The sequence below is a fragment of the Rana temporaria genome, chromosome 10 (assembly GCF_905171775.1).
Source record: "Rana temporaria chromosome 10, aRanTem1.1, whole genome shotgun sequence".
In the NCBI taxonomy this organism is placed as follows: domain Eukaryota; kingdom Metazoa; phylum Chordata; class Amphibia; order Anura; family Ranidae; genus Rana; species Rana temporaria.
Genome location: NC_053498.1, coordinates 149,531,177 through 149,552,424, shown reverse-complemented (window position 1 = coordinate 149,552,424; position 21,248 = coordinate 149,531,177). Strand labels below are relative to the sequence as shown.

Below are 21,248 nucleotides of genomic sequence, written 5' to 3'. Positions count from 1 at the left end.
TCCTGTCCTTCAGGATGGTGGAAAACATACATAACATGAATAAGGTCGGATCACATCCACATACCTGGCCTGTAAACACCTACTCACCCACCTTCTTTCGGACCAGTGACATGACTCCGATTCTGGTGAGGACATGCTGGCGAGAAAGTCCTTCTCTTGGGACGCCGTCGGCAAAGGTTTCTGCCCCGTCAGCCCCCGGTTCACAGAGGTGTCTCATAAACAAAGACACGTACGCCCTGTAATGATTTATCCACATGAAAAACTCCAGGCAAATACATGAAACATCCTAAAGTTATTTTATGCATTTTGAAAGTCACCCAAGAGGACATGACATCCTGCGCCACAGCCCGGGAACACCTAGTACAGTGCTTCAAAAAAAGGTACCAAATTAAAAAAAAAATTACAAAAATTAAAATATCCAAAAAATGAGGGGTGGGCTTTCATTTAAGACCACCTCTCAAGTGGGTGGAACTCCGCTTTAAAGGGGTTGTAAACCGGCCCCCCCAGTCCCGTTTTACTTACCTGAGTTTCGAATTTCCGTGGGCGCGATCCCGCGTCGCTCTCTCCACTGCTTCTCGGCCCTTAATTGGATAGATTGATAGCAGCGCAGTCATTGGCTCCCGCTGCTGTCAATCAAGTCCAATGACGTGGGCGCAGGGGGCCAAGTCATACACTCGGCGGCTATGGACGCCAAGTGTATGACACAGGGAGCAGGTCCAGAAGGTAACCCCCTCGGGTGAGAGCTTTCCAGAGGGGGTTATCTATTGCGGAAAGGAGCCGCGAGAGCCGCCGTGGGACCCCAGAACAGGAGGATCGGCGGCCGCTCTGTGCAAAACAAACTGCACAGTGGAGGTAAGTATGACATGCTTGTTATTTAAAAAAAAAAAAAGTGAACCTTTAGTGTCCCTTTAAAGGGGTTGTTAATGTACAATTTGTTTTCCTAAATAGGGACAACACTTTTCTGACCCTGCAGTTCTGCCCCTGTTGCACCATTGAAAAACATTTTGTCAGGATCTCTTCATCTAAGGAGGCCCATCAGCACATCATCGAGAGGCTGGCCCACCCGCCCCATCTGGTGAGACTCTTGATGACGTCAGAGAAAACATGGCAGCTCGGGACAGAGCTGTGGTCGGGCATTAAACGCTCTCAGTGGCTTAACGCTGGATCCACTGGATGGCCGAGTATCTGAAATGTCCACATACCACCATCAGGTAAGTGGGGTCACATATCTCAGTAGGCATAAGCTTTCATTGACGAATGAGAAAATGGAGCGGGCCTAACCGGGCTTCATTGGGTGGCCTGCCCGCTGAAACCGGAAGAACCAGTGAGACTCTCAATGAGATTATCTCAGTGGGTCAACGCTGGATCCACTGGATGGGTGAGAATCTGAAATGTCCACATACCACCATCAGGTAAGTGGGGTCACATATCCCAGAAGGCATAAGTTTTCATTGATGAATGAGAGGAGGGAGCGGGCCTATCCAGGTGTCATCGAGTGGCCTGCCCGCTGAACCCGGAAGAGCCAGTGGCCTGCACGCTGAACCTGGAAGAGCCATCAAGACTCTCGGTGATGCATGAGACGATCTCAGCAGGTCAACGCTGGATCCACTGGATGGGTGAGAATCTGAAATATCCAGAGACCATCAGGTAAGTGGGGTCACATATCCCAGTAGGCATAGGATTTCATTGACAAACAGGAGAAGGGAGCGGGCCTATCCGGGCGTCATCAAATGGCCTGCCCGTTGAACCCGCAAGAGCCAGTGAGACCCTCAATGAGGCATGAGATTATCTCAGCGGGTCAACACTGGATCCACTAGATGGGTGAGTATCCTAATTGTATCTGGACATTTCAGATACTAACCCATCTAGTGGATCCAGTGTTGACCCTCTGAGATCATCTCATGCCTCATTGAGGGTCTCACTGGCTCTTGCAGGTTCAAGGGGGAGGCCACTTGATGACGCCCGGATAGGCCCACTCCCTCCTCCTGTTCGTCAATGAAAGCCTATGCCTACTGGGATATGTGACCCCACTTACCTAATGGTATCTGGACATTTCAGATTCTCACCCATCCAGTGGATCCAGCGTTGACCTGCTGAGATCATCTCATGCATCACCGAGAGTCTCGCTGGCTCTTCCAGGTTCAGCGTGCAGGCCACTAGCTCTTCCGGGTTCAGCGGGCAGGCCACTCGATGACACCTGGATAGGCCCGCTCCCTCCTCTCGTTCATCAATGAAAACTTATGCCTTCTGGGATATGTGACCCCACTTACCTGATGGTGGTATGTGGACATTTCAGATTCTCACCCATCCAGTGGATCCAGCGTTGACCCGCTGAGATCATCTCATTGAGAGTATCACGGTTTCTTCCAGGTTCAGCAGGCAGCTTTCATTGACAAACAGGAGGAGGGAGCGGGCCTATCCAGGTGTCATCGAGTGGCCTGCCAGCTGAACCCGGAAGAGCCAGTGGCCTGCACACTGAACCCAGAAGAGCCAGCGAGACACTCGGTGAGGCATGAGATGATCTCAGCGGGTCAATGCTGGATCCACTGGATGGGTGACAATCTGAAATGTCCAGATACCATTAGGTAAGTGGGGCAAAAAAAAAAAAAAAAAAAAGAAAGAAATGGAGAGGTCGGTCGCAGTTCCTCTTTAGGAAAGCTTGGTAGACAACGGGCGGTGCCCATAGAAATATCACTGTTGTCCAATTCATCTAACAGCGTCGAGAATGGGATCATGATCTCATGTGTGTTGCCACCATAACATAGACAAGTAAAAACCACTGAAGTTTCTGTAGCGAAAGACGAATATTAAAGAAGAACCTACAAAATGTAAAATATTTCAGACCTGCTTCATCCACAGAATCCGTCACCCAGGCTCTGAAACAATGCTGCCACCTTGTGGAAACCAACATTTTCACCATGAATGAGACAACCGTACCTAAATTCTTTCTCGCTCTTTCCACGGAGGTCCCGGACGAGCCAGTGTGAATTGAAGGCATCCTGCGGAGGCATTCCCCATCTCATTATTGCATTTAGGAAGGCCTTACGTTGTCTAGCGTTAAACCCAAGAACCTTAAAAAAAAAAAATGGAACATGTTGCAGTTTTATTTTTATTGCCTGTATATGTAAAGTTTTTGTATAAAGTAATTTGCTTACATCTTATGTGGAAAGGGCATCTACATTTACAGACTTTAATGGGGAAAAAAAAAACAGAGACCCAACATTTTGGACCCCCTAAAATGGCAATGAAAAGCCCACATGACATGACTCCGGTACCTCAATATTCCCTCCGACCCTCGCTAAAAGCGGTGGGAGTGGTTTGTCCCGGTCATTCTTCAGCTGTCTTCGAGACTGTCTCCTGCCACCTAAGAGCCAAACAAAGCAAAGGGTCATTAGTGATCTCTAGTCAAGGCGGTAATCAGAGCCGATACTAGGCAGGGTGCACGGGGTGCTCCGCACCCAGGCGCCGCAGAGGTGGGGGCGCCAAAGCTCCAAAGTGCTCCCCCTCCTCCTCCTTGTCTGTGTCCAGAGGCGGAGCGCATGTAGTGGGTGCTGAGGTTCCCCATCCTGCTTGCTCTCTCCGCTGGCAACTGACAAGAGCGCATACCTCCCGCTGTCCCCGGAATCCGGGCTGGGTACCACAGCGGAGCCTATTACCGGAACACGTTCCGCCACTAGGCTCCACTAATTAATATTGTCCGGTGTGCATGGAGCAGGCTCCTGACTGCCCCACCCCCTCTATGTTTGTTGGCTCTTTTCCCATAGGGGGTGTGATGAGAGGCTTCTGGGTTGGCCAGAGCTGCTGCCAATCATCCTGTGCACTCCCAGAAATGCTCTCCGAGTGCCACCCTCCAAGTAACCAAAGATGCCACACATTGCCCTGCCCCCTGTAATGTGATTCTGCTCCCAGCGCGCCCAAGCTACAGGGATCTTTTGGACAAGTACTGATCTATGGGGACACCTGATGTGGGGGGCTCTGATGGGGACACCTGATATGGGGGGCTCTGATGGGGGACACCTGCTGGGGGCGGACTCTGATGGGGGACACTAATGAAGACTTCTTAGGGGGAGCATCTCTGTGTTTGAGTCGTAGCCATAGAAACATTTGTAAAGGGGAGGAGTTAGTAAGATTTCCAAGCCCATATGGGGGCACCAGAAATATTTCTGCACCCAGGCGTCTGTGACCCTAGGATCAGCCCTGGTGGCAATACAGTCCCTGGAAGCGCCCTTAGTAAAGCTGCCAGACCTCTCCAATTAGCAGGAAGCATGAGCTTTGAAGATTGCTGGACCACTTCAGAGAGAACACTGCTTCCTCGCAGACAGCACAAGTCCTCTCAGCAGCATGCTGTCATCAGAGAAATGTTGGGGCTGGTGCTGGGGTGCTACTTACAACAGTAAGACATTTCCAGTTATAGTGGTTGTAAACCCATATATCCAGTGAGGTGACTGGCCTCAGGTAAAACAGAGATAAAACAATTAAATAAAATCCTCCTACACAAGTTGTACCTGTTTATCAGCTGCACTCTCTCCTCTACAGACAAAGTGCTGAATTCATAAAGCTTGTCTGAGTCTTCAGAAAGAAGGGGGTGGAGAGCTGAAATTACTCACTGCAGAGCTCAGTGAAAGTTGATTGGAAAGAAGGAACACATCCCTCTTCACACAGTTTACAGCATGGGAGCCCAACCTGTGGTCCTACAGCTGTTACAGAACTACAAGTCCCATCATGCCTCTGCCTAACCAGAGGTGGCCAACCAGTTATTTTTTGCACTATAAACAAAAATAGAGCGACAATTTTTTAAAAAAATGCAATATTTTTTACTTTTTACTATAAGAAATATCCCCAAAAAATATTTAAAAAAAAATGTTTTCCCTCAGTTTACGTATTCTTCTACATATTTTTGGTAACAAAAATAAAAAATCGCAATAAGCGTTTATTGATTGGTTTGCGCAAAATGTATAGTGTCTACCAAATAGGAGATAGTTTTATTGCATTTTTATTAATATTTTTTTTTCTAGTAATGGCGGCGATCAGCGATTTTTATCGTGACTGTGACATTATGGCGGACACATCGGACACTTTTGACACGATTTTGGGACCATTGTCATTTATACAGCGAACAGTGCTATAAAAATGCACTGGTTACTGTAAAAATGACACTGGCAGTGAAGGTGTTAACCAAGAGGGGGCGCTGTAGGGGTTAAGTTTGCCCTAAGGGAGTAATTCTTACTGTAGGTGGCGTGGCTGTGCGTGTGACATCACTGATCGTTGTTTTCTATGACAGGGAACAGACGATCAGTGACAGGCTCACTAGGAAGCACGGGGAGAGGTTTGTTTACACTCACCTCTCCCCGTTCTTCAGCTCTGTGACCCGATCGCGGGACACCGGCGGCGATCGGGTCCGCTGCTCCCGCGGGGGACAGTCACGGAGAAGAGGACCAGGTTGCGAGCGCGCCGTTGGGAGCGTGCTTGCGCCCTAGGGCTGGGATCTTAAAGGGGACGTACATGTACGCCCTTGTGCCCAGCCATGCCATTTTGTTGACTTATATCGTCGTGCGGCGGTTATCAAGCGGTTAATGGATAACTTTTGCCTTTATAAAGATTTTCCACCAATCTAGGTCACTTAAGGTATCGCCCCCTGGACGACGTAACTCTACTACGAAACACATAGGGCGGAGCGGAGCGACGCGCTGACGTCATCACCTCTAACTGCTCGTAAATCCAGACGGACAGGTCTGCCTGTTTGTGTCCGGCCGGCACAGCAGGCTTATTGTCGATGTAAAATCTGCACATGAGATACTGGCCCAGATTCACAGAGAGCAAGGCGCACATTACGCTGCTGTAGAGCAAACACCGTACGCCACGCCAACGTAGCGCGGAGAGGCAAGCATTGCATTCAGCAAGCCAGTGCTCCCAACGCTGCGCCAGAGTGACGTAGGTTTCGAAGGCGCACGCCGGCGTAGGTGGACGTGACCCCATGCAAATGATGGGCCGAGCGCCAGACAGGTACGTATCACGAACTGCGCATGTGCCGTGACATGGACGCATACACAGCACCCCCCTGCGCCTGCTCACAACCACGCCGGCACAACTGCCTAAGCTACGTCGGATCACCGCGTACGCCATGAACATAACGTACGCCCAGCCAGACACACGTCCAACGCACAATGTCTGTTGCTGGGTTGAACATCATTTATGGGGAATAACTTTACGTCGGACGTACAACTTACGCGCATCTCGCGTAGCATGCGCCAGGCACACGCACGTTCGCGAATCAGTGTATTTCCCTCATTTGCATGTTTAAACGTCTAATCAATGGGAGCAGCAACATGCGCCCAGCCCATATGTGCGTCCACCCTACGCCGGCGTGTGCAAGCTACGTCGGCGGGGTGTAGCCTGTTTTTAGGCGCATGTTGGTTCGTGGGTCTGCCGCACACATACGCCGGCGCACATTGGCACTTACGTCGGCGTAACGTGTTATACGTCTGCGTAAGTGCTTTGTGAATCTGGGCCACTGTGTTTATTCTTTTTACAATAAATCTTAAGGTTTTACACTATCAGAGCCTTATTGTTTTTTACATGCTATACCATTTCCGCATGGGTCTGATCATCCATGAAGTGTGTTAACCAGTGGTGCAGCAAGCCCCGGCTGTCATTGGAAAACAAGCTGTGGTTTACTATAGGCTTCTCCGGATCCTCTGTCACGGGGGATCACGGAGCTCTGGTAAGCAGGAATTCTTATTATATGGTGGTGGACTTCACATTGGCTATATTCTAACATCTGATGAGTCTCCGGGTAGTATTTCCTGAATGTGATTAGGTGGGAGGGATGGGGGTTGTGGGTAGTAGCCTGCTTAGGTGGGCTCTCCCCGACCTCTTCTCCTACCTTCCTGGCTGGGGGTCAGGGACCATTGAAAAGCCTGTGGAGATAGTGCCCCTGAAGTGGCAGTCCAGGGGTGCCATATATTGCACGAGTGTTTGAAAGGGGCACTCTGGTAGTGGGGGACTGCGTTCGCGCTTTCCCCTGATTATAAAAAAAAAAAAAAAAAAAGTTTGAAAGGGGCACTCATCGTGTGGCACTTTAGGTCATTGATCTCCACATACACCTTTTTAACACCTGCCTCTAGGGCCGAGCCTTTTGGCTAGGACCAGGGGAATTTTTGTTTCCTGGCCGAACGGCCAGCCAACGTATTGCACTCACCTCTCCCACCTTCCTTCTCCCCCACTTTCTTTTTTATTTTACCCCGTGTGTCATGTTACGTCCTTTTTCTGTTGGTGCACTGCACTTTATGTGTGATGAGTAGGGTGCTGGTCCACGGGCCTGCTCTGAAAGTCTTGGGAGTGGGCGGATATGGCTTTTTGGCTTAGTTCGCCTGCTCTCATGGGGTCCCCCTTCGGGGGGAGCCTCACCGAGGAGGGTTATGTTTCGGCAGTCCCTCCAGGGATGTTGGGTCTGTGTGGCTTTGGCTGCATGTGCCACTGTTACTCGAGTTCCTGCCAGGAGCCTAACGCCCCGGGGGATCAGAGTTGGGTCCTTTTCGGAGGACCAATTGACGCAGCACCCGTCACAGTTTTTTGTTGCACCTCTTTATGTGTGTGCACAATTTTCCTGCACCGGGTGGAGTTTTTTGGGTTGTGTTATGCACGCCACAGGCTTTTCAAAAAAAATAAAAAAATCTGATGAGTCTCTTTTTGATGGATGGACTTTGCTAGTTTTTGCATGGGTGGACAGATATCACGCATTCTATGTTTATGAATTTTCAGTCTTCATTTTTTCACTGTTTGGACATATATTTATTCCATTTCTCAAAATCCTTTACCGTTGGAACACAATTTTTTGTACTATTCACTTGTTTTCCACCTTTTTTGTGTGTTCTGGTTTTAAAGTGTTTACACTCATATTTGTAACATTTTAGGTTTAGTGCGACCCTAATTTATTTTCCATCGCCCTCAGTTGATCCAGCAAATTTGCCCCACATCTGGTCCAATAGCAATCCACATAGACATTAGGGAAAAGTTTAACTCACTCTGACCTTCAGGCTTCTCCTCAAAATCTTCGTCTTCATCCTCTGAGCCAACGGAATATTCTGATTGGTTGTCAGAGAGATCATCTTGCCATTCTACAAGAAAAAGAGAAGAGCAGGTGTTAGGATCTACAAGGCAGCTGGTGAAGGGCCGGGAAGACTTGTGTAGTTCAGATTAGCACGTGAGCTGCCACAATGACCGTCGCTTTCATCCCTCAGACGGTGAGCACAGGAAGACGTTCTGAATCAGCCAGGAGGTCACAGGTCATTTCAAAAGTTCTGAAATCAGCCTAACCCCAACCCAGCCAGTGGCCATTTGGAAGGACAAGTCAAGCGCAAGTGATACTTCAGATCTTGAAGATTACAGGTTCTGCACGCTGGCAACACAATCTCTTCCCACTTTCCTCAGCCATTGCAAGGCTCTCTTGGCTCGGGGTGTTGACATTGGACTTCTGAAGAGAGAAGAGATGGCCTGCTGTGGGTAAAGCCACTAGTAATCACTTGGAACTGAAATACAAGAGAAAGTAGCAGTGCAAACAGCAACGGTTAGTAACTCACGGTAACCAGTTTCTGTAGCAGGTGTCTAGTTATTGGTTGCCAGGGGTGATTGAACACAGTTAATGGTCACTTTGTGGCCTTGTGAAACTGGAATCATGGCAAACAAATGCATGTATTAAATACACACGTTTACATTTTTTACTCGCCAAAAACATTTGCAGTGTTGTCAGTAAAGTGACTTTGTGACTTCAGTTTTAGCATTACTGCTTCCAGGGTCAGCTACGTGTTCATTAGACAGAGGTGATGATGCGGTTTCCCTGTCCAATAAAGGAGGCTAGAGGCAGAGAGAGAGTGATAACAAAAGCTGCATTGCTGAGCCAGGATGCTTAAAGCTGGAGTGATCTTTGTAGGCAGGGGGTGTATCTACAGCGAGGCAATCAAGGCGTTTGCCTTGGGCGGAATTTTTCAGGAGGGCGGTGCTGCTCCTAGGCAGAAGGGACACTAAGATGACGAGCAGTGGCTCTGCTATAGGGGTGTGTATCGCACCTGGGACACCCCCCCCCCCCCCAGAGGGGTGACACCACGGGCAGCCGTGGACTGATCGTTCGGTGACAGGGGAGCAAAGCTGGAGCAGGAGGTGGTGGTGGTTGCAGCCTCCAATCTCAGAAGTAGCTCACTTGGCAGAGCAGGTTGGAGTCTCGGGGCTGTGATTACACTTTGGCAGCCTGGCTACAAAACAGCTGGTAAAAAGGAGCCCCCTCTCTCCCTCCACTTCTGAAGAGGTGGGGCTCTAAGAGCAAGGGGTGGTGCCTAAAGAGGAAGGGGTGGGGGCTAACGATGAAGAGATAGGACCTAAAGAGGAAGGGATGGGACCCAAAGAGGAAGGGATGGGACCCAAAGAGGAAGGGATGGGACCCAAAGAGGAAGAGGTAGGGGCCCAAAGAGGAAGGGGTGGGGCCAAAAGAGGAAGGGGTGGGGGCCAAAAGAGGAAGGGGTGAGATCCAAAGAGGAAGGGGTGGGGCCAGCTGTGATTCAAAACATCTATGGCCAGCTTTACTGCTTAATTAGGAACTGTGTCATCTGCTTGGCTATGTATTGTGGGAAATGTGTAAATCACAAGATTGACTGTATAGAATGACAAATAGTCTGGCAAGTAAAGTAAACTTGCTGTATATGTATTTAAATTGTTCTTCCCCTGAACACCATACAACTCTCCAGTGCCTGCTGTACTTACCGCTGAGGTGTTCATGCCCATGCAGCTGGTGCAGTGGTCTGGGTATTTGAAATCCTCGCTCTTTTCCCTCTTCTCTGGTCAGATGCTGACCAATCACAATTGCTCTTGTCCATCCTGGAAGTGCTGCACAAGGCAAGGGAGAAGAGCGGAGAATTATCAAATCCCCAGACCACTGGACTGGCTGCGCGCACTGACAGTTCAGCATCCCTGGAAGTAAGTACGATGTGGACCGGGGGTGGTGTAGGGAAGGTGTACAGTGTTCACCTTTTCAGGGTTTTTTTTTTGCAAAAAGGTCAGCTACCACTTAGAGGTCTGCCTGCAATCCCAATTTAAAGCGTTACTAATCCCTATTTTTTTTTTCCTAATTAAAATAACAAACATGTCATACTTACCTGCCCTGCTCAATAGTGGTGGTGGCGGTGCTGCAGCACAGGAGGTCTGTCACCTTAATGCACAGAATGCATTAAAGTGGAGTTCCACCCAAAATTGAAACTTCCACTTATATGTCTCCTTCCCCAATCTGGTGCCACATTTGGAGGGGGGGGGGGGGGTTTTGACAGCCACCCTGTCCCCACTTATGTTAGACCTTGCCGGGTTCCCTTACCGGCAATGGCAGTGGTAGTACCCGAAAGCCGATTGATAGGTAGGTGTCCTAGTATTAAATGTCAGCAGCTACAGTATGTGTAGCTGCTGGCTTTACATTTTTTTGAGGGCGAGACGGAACTCTGCTTTAAGGTGAAAAACCTTAGGGCTTTAGAAGCAATTTAAGTAGGCCAGGCAGCCTTGCAAGACCCTACGGTGCATCGACTTACACAGGGCCGTTTGAAAGAATTTGGGGGCCCCAAGCAAGAAGCGGAGGAGGGGGTGTTGTTGAGTTTCAAGTTGAGAAGCGGGGGGGCAAGTGCAGCTGCCACTGAACACCGAGAAGTACTTCTTCTGTCATTGCAAGTTGATAAGTGGGGGGCTGTGCAAGCTGTGGAAGCATTTTGTTTTATCATTTTGCTAAGTGTAAAAAATTCTATAAGCGGTTTGTTGGGGGGGGGGGGGGGTTTTGCTGCTGCCGTTGCCGAACGTTGGCTAGTACTTCTTCTGACTGCCTCCCCCCCATGTTCTTTTTACCCCCCCTTACTTCCCCCCTCCCTAACACATACCGGTCCGCTGCATACAGCTGCTGCCCACCTCCCTACCGCATACCGCCGCATATAGCTGCTGCTGCCGAACTTCGGCTAGTATTTCTGACCCCCCCATGTTCTTTTTACCCCCTTACCGCATACCGCGCAGCAGAAGATTCAGTTTGCTCTCCCGGCCGGACTGAAAGGAAGTGAGCACTGAGTGTGTGCACTTCCTGTCAGTCCGGCCGGGAACAGGAAACAAAATCTCCTGTACCATGCGGGTTACGGTACCCGGCCGGACTGCAGGAGGAATTAGGAAAGGAGCTAGGCCACGCTACAGGCTGCAGCATTTATAGGAAGCGGCGGCGCGGCAAGGGCCCGCTCTGCTGGGGCCCCAAGCAGTTGCTTGTTTTGCCTGTCTTGTTCCGACGGGCCTGGACTTACATGCCTGCTATGTAAAGCAGCAATTACCCAGAAGCCACTTCACTTCTTTGGAGAGACTTGTTTGCAAAGATCTGGAAATGTGCACCACTCCATGTACTAAAATATCCAGTTTACAGCACTGCACATAACATGGGTGGGAGCATATGAACTCCATGAAGATATCTTGCTTTGCAAAAATCTTTGAAATAATCTGCCAAAAAAAAAAACTTGCCAGCCAAAATAGACCACGGCAGTCAGTCCTTGATTGGGTCACCAAATGTTGGATAGGACGCCATATTAGTTTGAAAAAAAAACATGGCTCATGAAAGAGGCATTGTGGAGGCACACTGAGTTGATCATGTGACAGGAATCCATGTATCAGAGTGTTGGGTTGTAAATTATATCTAATGATTAGTACCGCGCATATCACCTTGATCCTCCTGAGAAGCATCATTGTAGTTGACTTGCTTACGGATCCGCTTTCCTTTTCCAAGATTCCTGGCGAGGTCTTCCTGCTGCTGCTCATAATGGTGACGCAGCAGCTTCTCCCAGTAATCGGGATCCACGTTCTCTTCTTGTTTGATGATTTCCCGCTCCACTTCCTCCTAAATGTTGAACGAAACATTGTTGCTACGTAAACAAAGTAACGCAAGAAAACCATTATGAAGGACACATAGCCCAATAAAAACCAAGCAGATCAAGTATTACATGTCAGTCAAGCATTGTAGGGAGGCACAGCGGATTCCCAGTGTTATAATAACAAACATGTCATACTTACCTGCCCGGTGTAATGGTTTTTCACAGAGCAGCCCCGATCCTCCTCTTCTCGGGTCTCACACTGGCGCTCCTGGCTGGTAGCTTGCTGTGGGGGGTACCCAAGCAGGTAAGCTTATGACCCGCGGCTGTGTGTGTCCCCATTCACATATGGACCCACCCCCTTTGTCTCCTGATTGGTTCTCTGGCTCTGATTGACAGGAGTGCAAGTCATACACAAGGGGTTACATAACCACTTAATGACTGACCCATAGCATATTTACTGCTACAGGGCGGCCATTCTGTGCAGAATCACACATATAAATATACGAGATTCCAAACTTCCGCCTAGGGGGCGTGCGCCACTTCTGCTGTCATTAGTCACAGCAGAAGCCAATCAGTGGGTGCTGACGAATGGATGTCCGCCAGAACCCGCCGATCGTTGGGAAGAGAGGTTGGACGGAGCTCTGCCTGTGTAAACAAGGCAGAGTTCCGTTCTGACAGGGGGGGGACGGGACACAGCGTTGCACAACCGCGCAATTGTCAGCTAAAGTAACGCAGTGCTGTATCACCAAAAAAATGGCCTGGTCATGAAGGGGGGTAATTCTTCCAGCGGTCAAGTGGATGAGGAATAAATAAAGTCCCAGCACCTGCTGATCGTCTGAAGGAAGATAGGCTTTTTTTTTTTACCTGGAATGGTTTTGCACAGGGATCCGCCTCTTCTTGGGTCACTGTACTAATGACACTGGGTAGGAAGGAGTTAACATCTGGGGCAATCAAAGGGTTGACCGTGTGCCCAGGGAGGGCACTGTGTACTGTTTTCTTAAGAGGTGTGCCAGAGACAAAAACTGGCAACCCCCCCACCGAGAGATCTGTGTTTACAACACAGATCTCTCTCCTGTCAATCACTCCAATGATTGGTGGGTCTCACCCATGACTTATTGGCTGGGACCTGGTGATTGGCATGTAAGGGAGCCAGTGAGACAGCAGCCGGATGGGCGCGCGCCCCCTACCCCTGAAAATGCAGAAATGCCTGGTGCCAACAGCGAATGGGCTGACAAAAGCCCAGGCGCCAGGACACAATTTCTATTCGCTATGGTGACCTGGCGCCTGGGATTTGTCTAGCCCTGCTCTACATGATTGCTCTCCTACGTATGTAGATACATTAGTGCACACAACAAACATAAGGATCATTCCATTTTCATTACTTAGTGAGAACACAAAAACGTTATTCTTCATCACAGGAAAACTGTATAATCGTTATCTCCTCTGTGATGTGGCGGTTTTAGACAGATGGTATGTAGTGGAGTTCTCCTTCAAAGAAGATTTGTACGGGTATAAACAAAGAACATTTTACCACTCCGTCCTCCTCCCGCACAACATACTGAGCCACTTTGAAAGAGCTCAGGTACTCGTTCATGTTCTGGATCTCAGTATCCTCTGTAGCGTCTTGGTTCCGGTCCAGCAGTTTTGAGATGGCGCCATCGTCGTAGTGGATGACACTGCTGTCTTCAACATCCTTATTGTCACCTGCGGGGTGTAGAGGTGACACTTCTATTAATCTCCACAAAACACAAAAGATTTGTTACTACGGTTTATGCAACGACAGTGTAAGGACCAGGCAGCTCCAAGTCATACTGGCGCCCTCAGCTCACCATGGGACGGGATCAGCAGAGCAGCCATCACCGGCAAGATAGCCAAGTGAGAGGGTTAATACATGTTCTTTAGTACCTAGAGACCTCACACAGCCGCCAGAGACCTCACACGGCCGCCAGAGACCTCACACAGCCAGCAGAGACCTCACACAGCCAGCAGAGACCTCACACAGCCAGCAGAGACCTCACACAGCCACCAGAGACCTCACACAGCCACCAGAGACCTCACACAGCCACCAGAGACCTCACACAGCCAGCAGAGACCTCACACAGCCACCAGAGACCTCACACAGCCACCAGAGACCTCACACAGCCACCAGAGACCTCACGCGGCCGCCAGAGACCTCACACAGCCACCAGAGACCTCACACAGCCACCAGAGAAATCACACAGCCACCAGAGAAATCACACAGCCACCAGAGAACTCACACAGCCACCAGAGACCTCACACAGCCACCAGAGAAATCACACAGCCACCAGAGCCCTCACACAGCCACCAGAGACCTCACACAGCCACCAGAGACCTCACACAGCCACCAGAGACCTCAAACAGCCAGCAGAGACCTCATACAGCCACCAGAGAAATCACACAGCCACCAGAGAAATCACACAGCCACCAGAGAAATCACACAGCCACCAGAGACCTCACACAGCCACCAGAGACCTCACACAGCCACCAGAGACCTCACACAGCCACCAGAGAACTCACACAGCCACCAGAGACCTCACACAGCCACCAGAGAAATCACACAGCCACCAGAGACCTCACACAGCCACCAGAGACCTCACACAGCCACCAGAGACCTCACACAGCCACCAGAGACCTCACACAGCCACCAGAGACCTCACACAGCCAGCAGAGACCTCACACAGCCAGCAGAGACCTCACACAGCCACCAAAGACCCTGCTTAGCAATCAGAGACCCTACCATAGCCACCAGAGACCCAGCATAGCCACTTGAGAGTCGCACTTAAGAGTCTGCACAGTCAACCAGAGACCCCACATAGCCACGTGAAAGTCTGCACAGCTGACTAGAGAGCCCGCATAGCCACCTGAGATTCCGCACAGTCCACCGGAGACCCCACACAGCTCCCAGAAATAGCCACCAGAGACCCCACATTATCCGCTTTTATTGTACAGAGAAGAAGAGATGGAGCCTAAAGAGGAAGGGGTAGAGTTTACATATGAAGGGTTGCTGCCCAGTCAAATATCTTGGACCACATTAAAAGCCAATCTGATGTTTGTGGGTAGCTGTGGGTGTTGCCCACCAAGTGATCTCCGATTGGTTATCAGGAACTGCACTTTCCATAACACTCTTTCTGCCTTGGGGCTCGCTCACACTAGTAGTATATGGGCAGTAAAACCCAACAGTTAAGCCATGTTTTTATCCCCCCCCCCTTTCCCCTTTAGTTGCAGAGGCAGTGGTCAGGAGTCCATGGCATGTGACACTTTGCATCAGTGGCAGGAATTATAACCCCTGTTGCTTTTAGCTTGCCGAATGCAACCCATTCAAGTGAATGGGGACCGCTCTCCAAGCTCCCCACAATGTGTGCAATGCGGTAGTCTGGCATTTAGCTGGTTCAAACAGGCGGTGAGGAGATGATCCAATGCCCTCCTCACTGTCTGTCAAATGCTCTCTGAAGAGTGATCCAAATGTGGATCACTCTTAAGAGTAAATCACGTGTGAACGAGCCCTGTTTAAGCTCAAATACCTCTTTCAAGAGCCAAGGGACGCTCTCCTTACCTTCAACATAGTCCTTAAACAACTCTTCGGTTCCAAACTTTAAAATATCATCCAGTTCTTGCTTCGACATGGAGCCAGATTTGGAGCCGAGCCCCGGACGTACGACGAGGTGAGTGAGCATCATTTTCCTCTTGGCTACCTGGGTGATTCTCTCCTCTACAGAGGCCCGTGTGACAAAACGGTAGATCATTACCTTTTTATTCTGCCCGATACGATGTGCTCGGCTAAAAGCCTGTGAACAAGAGGTGAGAAGAGGGAAATGTATAATCATTTCTCATTATCTATGCCAGGGGGTGTCAAACTCAATTTCATGGTGGGCCGCATCAGCATTATGATTGTTTTCAAAAGGGCCAGTTGTATCTGTAAGATTAGATGTCCAGCACATCCCCTCCCCTTACATTAGATGTCAAGAACCCCCCCACCGTCAGAAGTTGAGTCCCCCACTCTCCCTTACATCACAGTGCGCCCCCTTTCCTTATGCTGCCGCTGGGAAAAAGCTGGATGCATTGCTTGAAAGGGGGAGGAGGACCAGAAGAGGGCTGGAGCTCCCCTTTATCTGCAGGAGAGGTGCGAGGGCCACATGAAATGGCCTGGAGGGCCGAATTCGGCCCACGGGCCTCTCTTTCTTTCTCTCTATCTTTCTATCTATCTCTCTCTATATCTCTCTTTTTCAATCTCTCTCTATCTTTCTATCACTGTCTATCTCTCTATCTCTCGCTTTCTCTCTCTCTCTATCTTTCTATCTCTCTCTCTATCTTTCTATCTCTCTCTCTATCTTTCTATCTCTCTCTCTCTATCTTTCTATCTCTCTCTCTTTCTATCTCTCTCTCTCTATCTTTCTATCTCTCTCTCTATCTTTCTATCTCTCTCTCTCTATCTTTCTATCTCTCTCTCTTTCTATCTCTCTCTCTCTATCTTTCTATCTCTCTCTCTATCTTTCTATCTCTCTCTCTATCTTTCTATCTCTCTCTCTATCTTTCTCTCTCTCTCTCTATCTTTCTATCTCTCTCTCTTTCTATCTCTCTCTCTCTATCTTTCTATCTCTCTCTCTATCTTTCTATCTCTCTCTCCATCTTTCTATCTCTCTCTCTATCTTTCTATATATCTCTCTCTATCTTTCTATCTCTCTCTCTATCTTTCTATCTCTCGCTTTCTCTATCTCTCTTCTATCTCTCTCTATTTCTCTATCTCACTCTCTCTAGCTCGCTTTCTCTCTCTCATATATATATATATATATATATATATATATATCTATGTCTCTCTCTCTCTCACCCTCTCTCTCTCTATATCCATCTCTCTCACTCTCTCTATTTCGCTCTCTATTTCTCTCTCTCTCTTTCTCTATCTCACTCTCTGGATGAAGAGGGCTGGAGCTCTCCTGCAGCTGCAGGAGAGGTGCGAGGGCTACATGAAATGGCCTGGAGGGCCGGATTCGGCCCGCGGGCCTCTCTTTCTATCTTTCTATCTCTCTCTTTATCCATCTCTCTCTATCTTCCTATCTCTCGCTATCTTCCTATCTCTTGCTTTCTCTATCTCCCTTCTATCTCTCTCTCTTTCTCTCTCTCTCTCTCTCTATATATATATATATATATTTCTCTCTGTATCTAAATCTCTCACTCTCTCTATTTCGCTCTCTTTATCGCTCTCTATCTATTTATCTATCTCTGGATGCATTGCTTGAAAGGGGGAGGAGGACCAGAAGAGGGCTGGAGCTCTCCTGCAGCTGCAGGAGAGGTGCGAGGGCTACATGAAATGTCCTGAAGGGCCAGATTCGGCCCACGGGCCTCTCTTTCTCTCTATCTTCCTATCTCTCTCTATCTTCCTATCTGTCTCTATCTTCCTATCTCTCTATATTTCTCTCTCTCGCTATCTACCTCTCTCTCTCTCACTATATATATATATATATATATATATATATATATATATATATTTCACTCTATATCTCTCACTCTCTCTATTTCGCTCTCTTTCTCGCTCTCTATTTCTCTCTCTCTATATCACTCTCTGGATGCATTGCTTGAAAGTGGGAGGAGGCCCCGGAGAGGGCTGGAGCTCTCCTGCAGCTGCAGGAGAGGTGCGAGGGCCATATGAAATAGCCTGGAGGGCCGGATTCGGCCCGCGGGCCTTGTGTTTGACACCTATGATCTATGCTTATCACCAATGCCTTCAGTGGTCAGCAAAGAGTGCATTGCAAAATGTTTTTTTTTCTCAAAGTGCAAACTTACAAAACATCAACACTGTGGGTTATAACACTGACTTTTCAACTGATATTCCTTTGTAAGAGCCCTTTCACACTGGAAACGCCTATAGCGGAGCGTTAAAATAGCGGTAAAACACTGCTATTTTACCGCGATTTTACTGCAATTTTACCGCGTTTTCAATTCATTTCAATGGAGGGGCGTTTTTGGAGCATTTTATGAGCGTTTTAATAGCGCGATTTTTACCGCGAAAACGCAGTAAAAACGCACCAGTGTGAAAGGGCTCTAAGGTGGATGCTGGACAGTTTTTTTTTACCTCTCTAAGATTCCATTAGTGAGATCTCAGCTCGGAGTTCCTGGGTCCGCACACCCGCTGTGTTCACCATTTCTGATTAATATGTATTTATTTTATATTGTGTAGAATGTAACAGGAGGAGCTGAAACATATAAAGGTGGATGGGAACACCCAGAACTCCCAGTTGGACAGAAACAGTGTCGGGACCTTGGATCTGAACCTGCAACCTCTGCTGTGTCTGGTGGTATTTCTTCTTTCTAAACCACCTGTGATGCTGGACAGAAGCCTGGACAATTGATTAATCTTGTCTTGATCCTTGCTCTTCCCATGGACTTCCTATTTTGGTCATGCATTTGCACTTCCTGTTTGCCAAATTATTGTGCTCTCTCCATTCAATATCCTGCTCTTGTCACTCCTGCTGTCATTTGTATCTTTGCTGCCACTTGTTACGGACCTTTGGCTTGTTTACGGACTACGCTTCTGCTTGACCACAACCCGTAACCACTCGCTACCGACCTTTGGCTTGTTCCTTTGATTATGCTTTTGCTTGATCATAACCTGCAACCACTATCAGGGATGGACTGGCCATTGGGACTACCAGGAGTTTCCCGGTGGGTCGATGACTCAGTGGGCCGGCTTGAGTGACAGCGGACCGCCCCCCCCCCTCCGCTCCTCTGTCTCTCCCTCCCCACAGCGCTCACCTCCTCTTCCACAGCGCTCACCTGGGGGGGAACAGAGAAGCAAGGGGGATGACAGAGGAGCATGGGGGGGACCAGAAGGAGCACATGGGAGGGGACAGACAGCTGACTCAACAGCTATGGCCTGGGAGTTTCCAGCCACCATAGGAGAGACCTGTCAAAGTGGGCCAGTCTGGATGAAGTCCAGGGCCAAATTTTTGTCCCAGTCCAGCCCTGACCATATCCACTGATCTTTGGCTTGTTCTTTGGCTATGCTTCTGCTTGATCCCAACCTAAAACCACTTGCTACCAACCTTTTGCTTGTTTCCCGACTACACTTTTGCTTGATCCCAATCTGCAACCACTTGTTACAAACATTTGGCTGACCTGAATGTCATTATGGGGGTTCCAGTCGGAGTCGTAGATAACGACGGTGTCAGCGGTGGCCAAGTTGATCCCGAGACCTCCAGCTCTGGTAGACAGTAAGAAACAGAACTGCTGAGCTCCTGGAGCTGAGGAAGAAAAGATGGAAGAGTCATAAAACACAGATTTACAAAATGTTCATAGTAATTTCTATCTATTGCCATAACGAGGACTACAACTATCATTGCAACTACAAACAATTGCTATTATGGAAGGTAGAATCCGGGCTCAAAGGGCAGGGATGTAAAATGTTGTAGGTTTTTTTTTTTTGTTTTTGTTTTTTGCTATCTTTGTCCCCTTTGGGAAGTTTTCACCCTCACTTGCTTTCCCAATAACAATCTTTTTCACCAAGACAGGACACATTGAGAACATTTCAAAAAGGCTCCAGGCAATAATGAAGATGAATATCTAATATTTTCATATTTTTTTTCAAAAAAGGAAAACTGGCACAAAATAGTTATTTTTTCTTTTAAAGATTAACCACTTTAGGACCCTTTGACGCTGATATACGCCGGCAGAAGGGCACGGCTGGGGACAAGCATGTACCTGTACGTCGCCTTTAAAAGCCCAGCTGTGGGTCGCGAGCATGCCGCGCTCACGACCTAGTCCTGTTCAATGTGACCTCGCCAGCGGGACCCGATCGCCGCCGGTGTCCCGTGATCGGGTCACAGAGCTGAAGAATGGGGAGAGGTAAGTGTAAACAAACCTTTCCCTTCCCAACTTTCCCATGAACTTCCTGTTTTGGTCATGCATTTGCACTTCCTGTTTGCCAGATTTTTGTGCTCTCTCCATTCAATATCCTGCTCTTGTCACTCCTGCTGTCATTTGTATCTTCGCTGCCACTTGTTACGGACCTTTGGCTTGTTTACTGACTACGCTTCTGCTTGATCACAACCCGTAACCACTCGCTACCGACCTTTGGCTTGTTTACTGACTACGCTTCTGCTTGATCACAACCCGTAACCACTCGCTACCGACCTTTGGCTTGTTCCATTGATTATTACCGACCTTTGGCTTGTTCCCTGTCCTAGGGAACGAAGATCAGTGATGTCACACGCCAAGGCACGCCCCCACACAGTAGTAATCACTCCCTAGAAAATACTTAACCCCTACAGCGCCCCCTAGTGGTTAACCCCTTTCACTGCCAGTGTCATTTACACAGTTATCAGTGCATTTTTATAGCACTTTTCACTGTAAAAATGACAATGGTTTCAAAATAGCGTCAAAAGTGTCCGACATAATGTCGTAGTCACGATAAAAAAAAAAAAAAAAGCTGATCGCCGCCATTACTAGTAAAAAAAAAAAATATTAATAAAAATGCCATAAAACTATCCGCTATTTTGTAGACGCTATAACTTTTGCGCAAACCAATCAATAAACGCGTATTGCGATATTTTTTTACCAAAAATAGGTAGAAGAATACGTATCAGCCTAAACTGAGGAAAAATATGTTTTTTTATATATTTTTGGGGATATTTATTATAGCAAAAAGTAAAAAATATTGAATTTTTTTTAAATTGTTGCTCTATTTTTGTTTATAGCGCAAAAAATAAAAACCGCAGAGGTGATCAAATACCACCAAAAGAAAGCTCTATTTGTGGGGGAAAAAAGACGTCAATTTTGTTTGGGAGCCATGTCGCACGACCGCGCAATTGTCAGTTAAAGCGACGCAGTGCCGAATTGCAAAAAGGGGCAAGGTCCTTTAGCTACAAAATGGTCCGGGGACTAAGTGGTTAAATGTATATTTGTATGACAATTTACAACAGTTTATTGATATTAGTTATTTTCACTCTGTATTCCAAAGGCTGTTTTATTTTTTTTAACACGTGACCAGCAGCAGAGGAGTAGAAGCTCCTCCTACTTATATTTCCCTGTAGGCAGGCTGGGAGAGAGCCGGGTCATGTGACAGCTGGATATCCATTAGGAAAAATGTTTTTTTTTTACTTAAAATAATTACAGAGCCGTCATCCACATACAGAAAAGGAGAATATAAATTATACAGAGTGTTTTTAGTATCACTTTAAGTCATTGGCTTCAAATGGCAGTAATAGGATAATTGTGGCGGTTTTATGTGATTAGCACAGTAGTACCATTAAACCTGTCAATTGCCTCTTGGCGCAGCCCTCCTGTGATCCCGCCATCTATCCGCTCGTACTTGTAGCCTTCATACTCCAGGAAATCTTCAAGTAAATCCAGCATTTTTGTCATCTTTAA

At 48.1% G+C, this 21,248-nt stretch overlaps 1 protein-coding gene across 5 annotated transcripts in view; it reads right to left on the bottom strand.

Moving 5' to 3' along the window:
• Positions 1 to 21,248, bottom strand: part of CHD5 (chromodomain helicase DNA binding protein 5) — a 201,553-nt gene that overhangs the window by 37,627 nt on the left and 142,678 nt on the right. For 2 of the 5 annotated variants that reach the window (XM_040326540.1, XM_040326536.1), the window contains exons 21-29: positions 21,125 to 21,242; positions 18,999 to 19,123; positions 15,442 to 15,673; positions 13,399 to 13,571; positions 11,707 to 11,893; positions 8,025 to 8,117; positions 3,276 to 3,364; positions 2,938 to 3,071; positions 92 to 236 (exon numbers count right to left, since the gene is read on the bottom strand). In XM_040326540.1, the coding sequence (XP_040182474.1) occupies positions 92 to 236; positions 2,938 to 3,071; positions 3,276 to 3,364; positions 8,025 to 8,117; positions 11,707 to 11,893; positions 13,399 to 13,571; positions 15,442 to 15,673; positions 18,999 to 19,123; positions 21,125 to 21,242 (1,296 nt within the window). The remainder of the gene's footprint in view (positions 1 to 91; positions 237 to 2,937; positions 3,072 to 3,275; positions 3,365 to 8,024; positions 8,118 to 11,706; positions 11,894 to 13,398; positions 13,572 to 15,441; positions 15,674 to 18,998; positions 19,124 to 21,124; positions 21,243 to 21,248) is intronic. The other 3 variants (XM_040326537.1, XM_040326538.1, XM_040326539.1) reach the window with 3 other exon arrangements.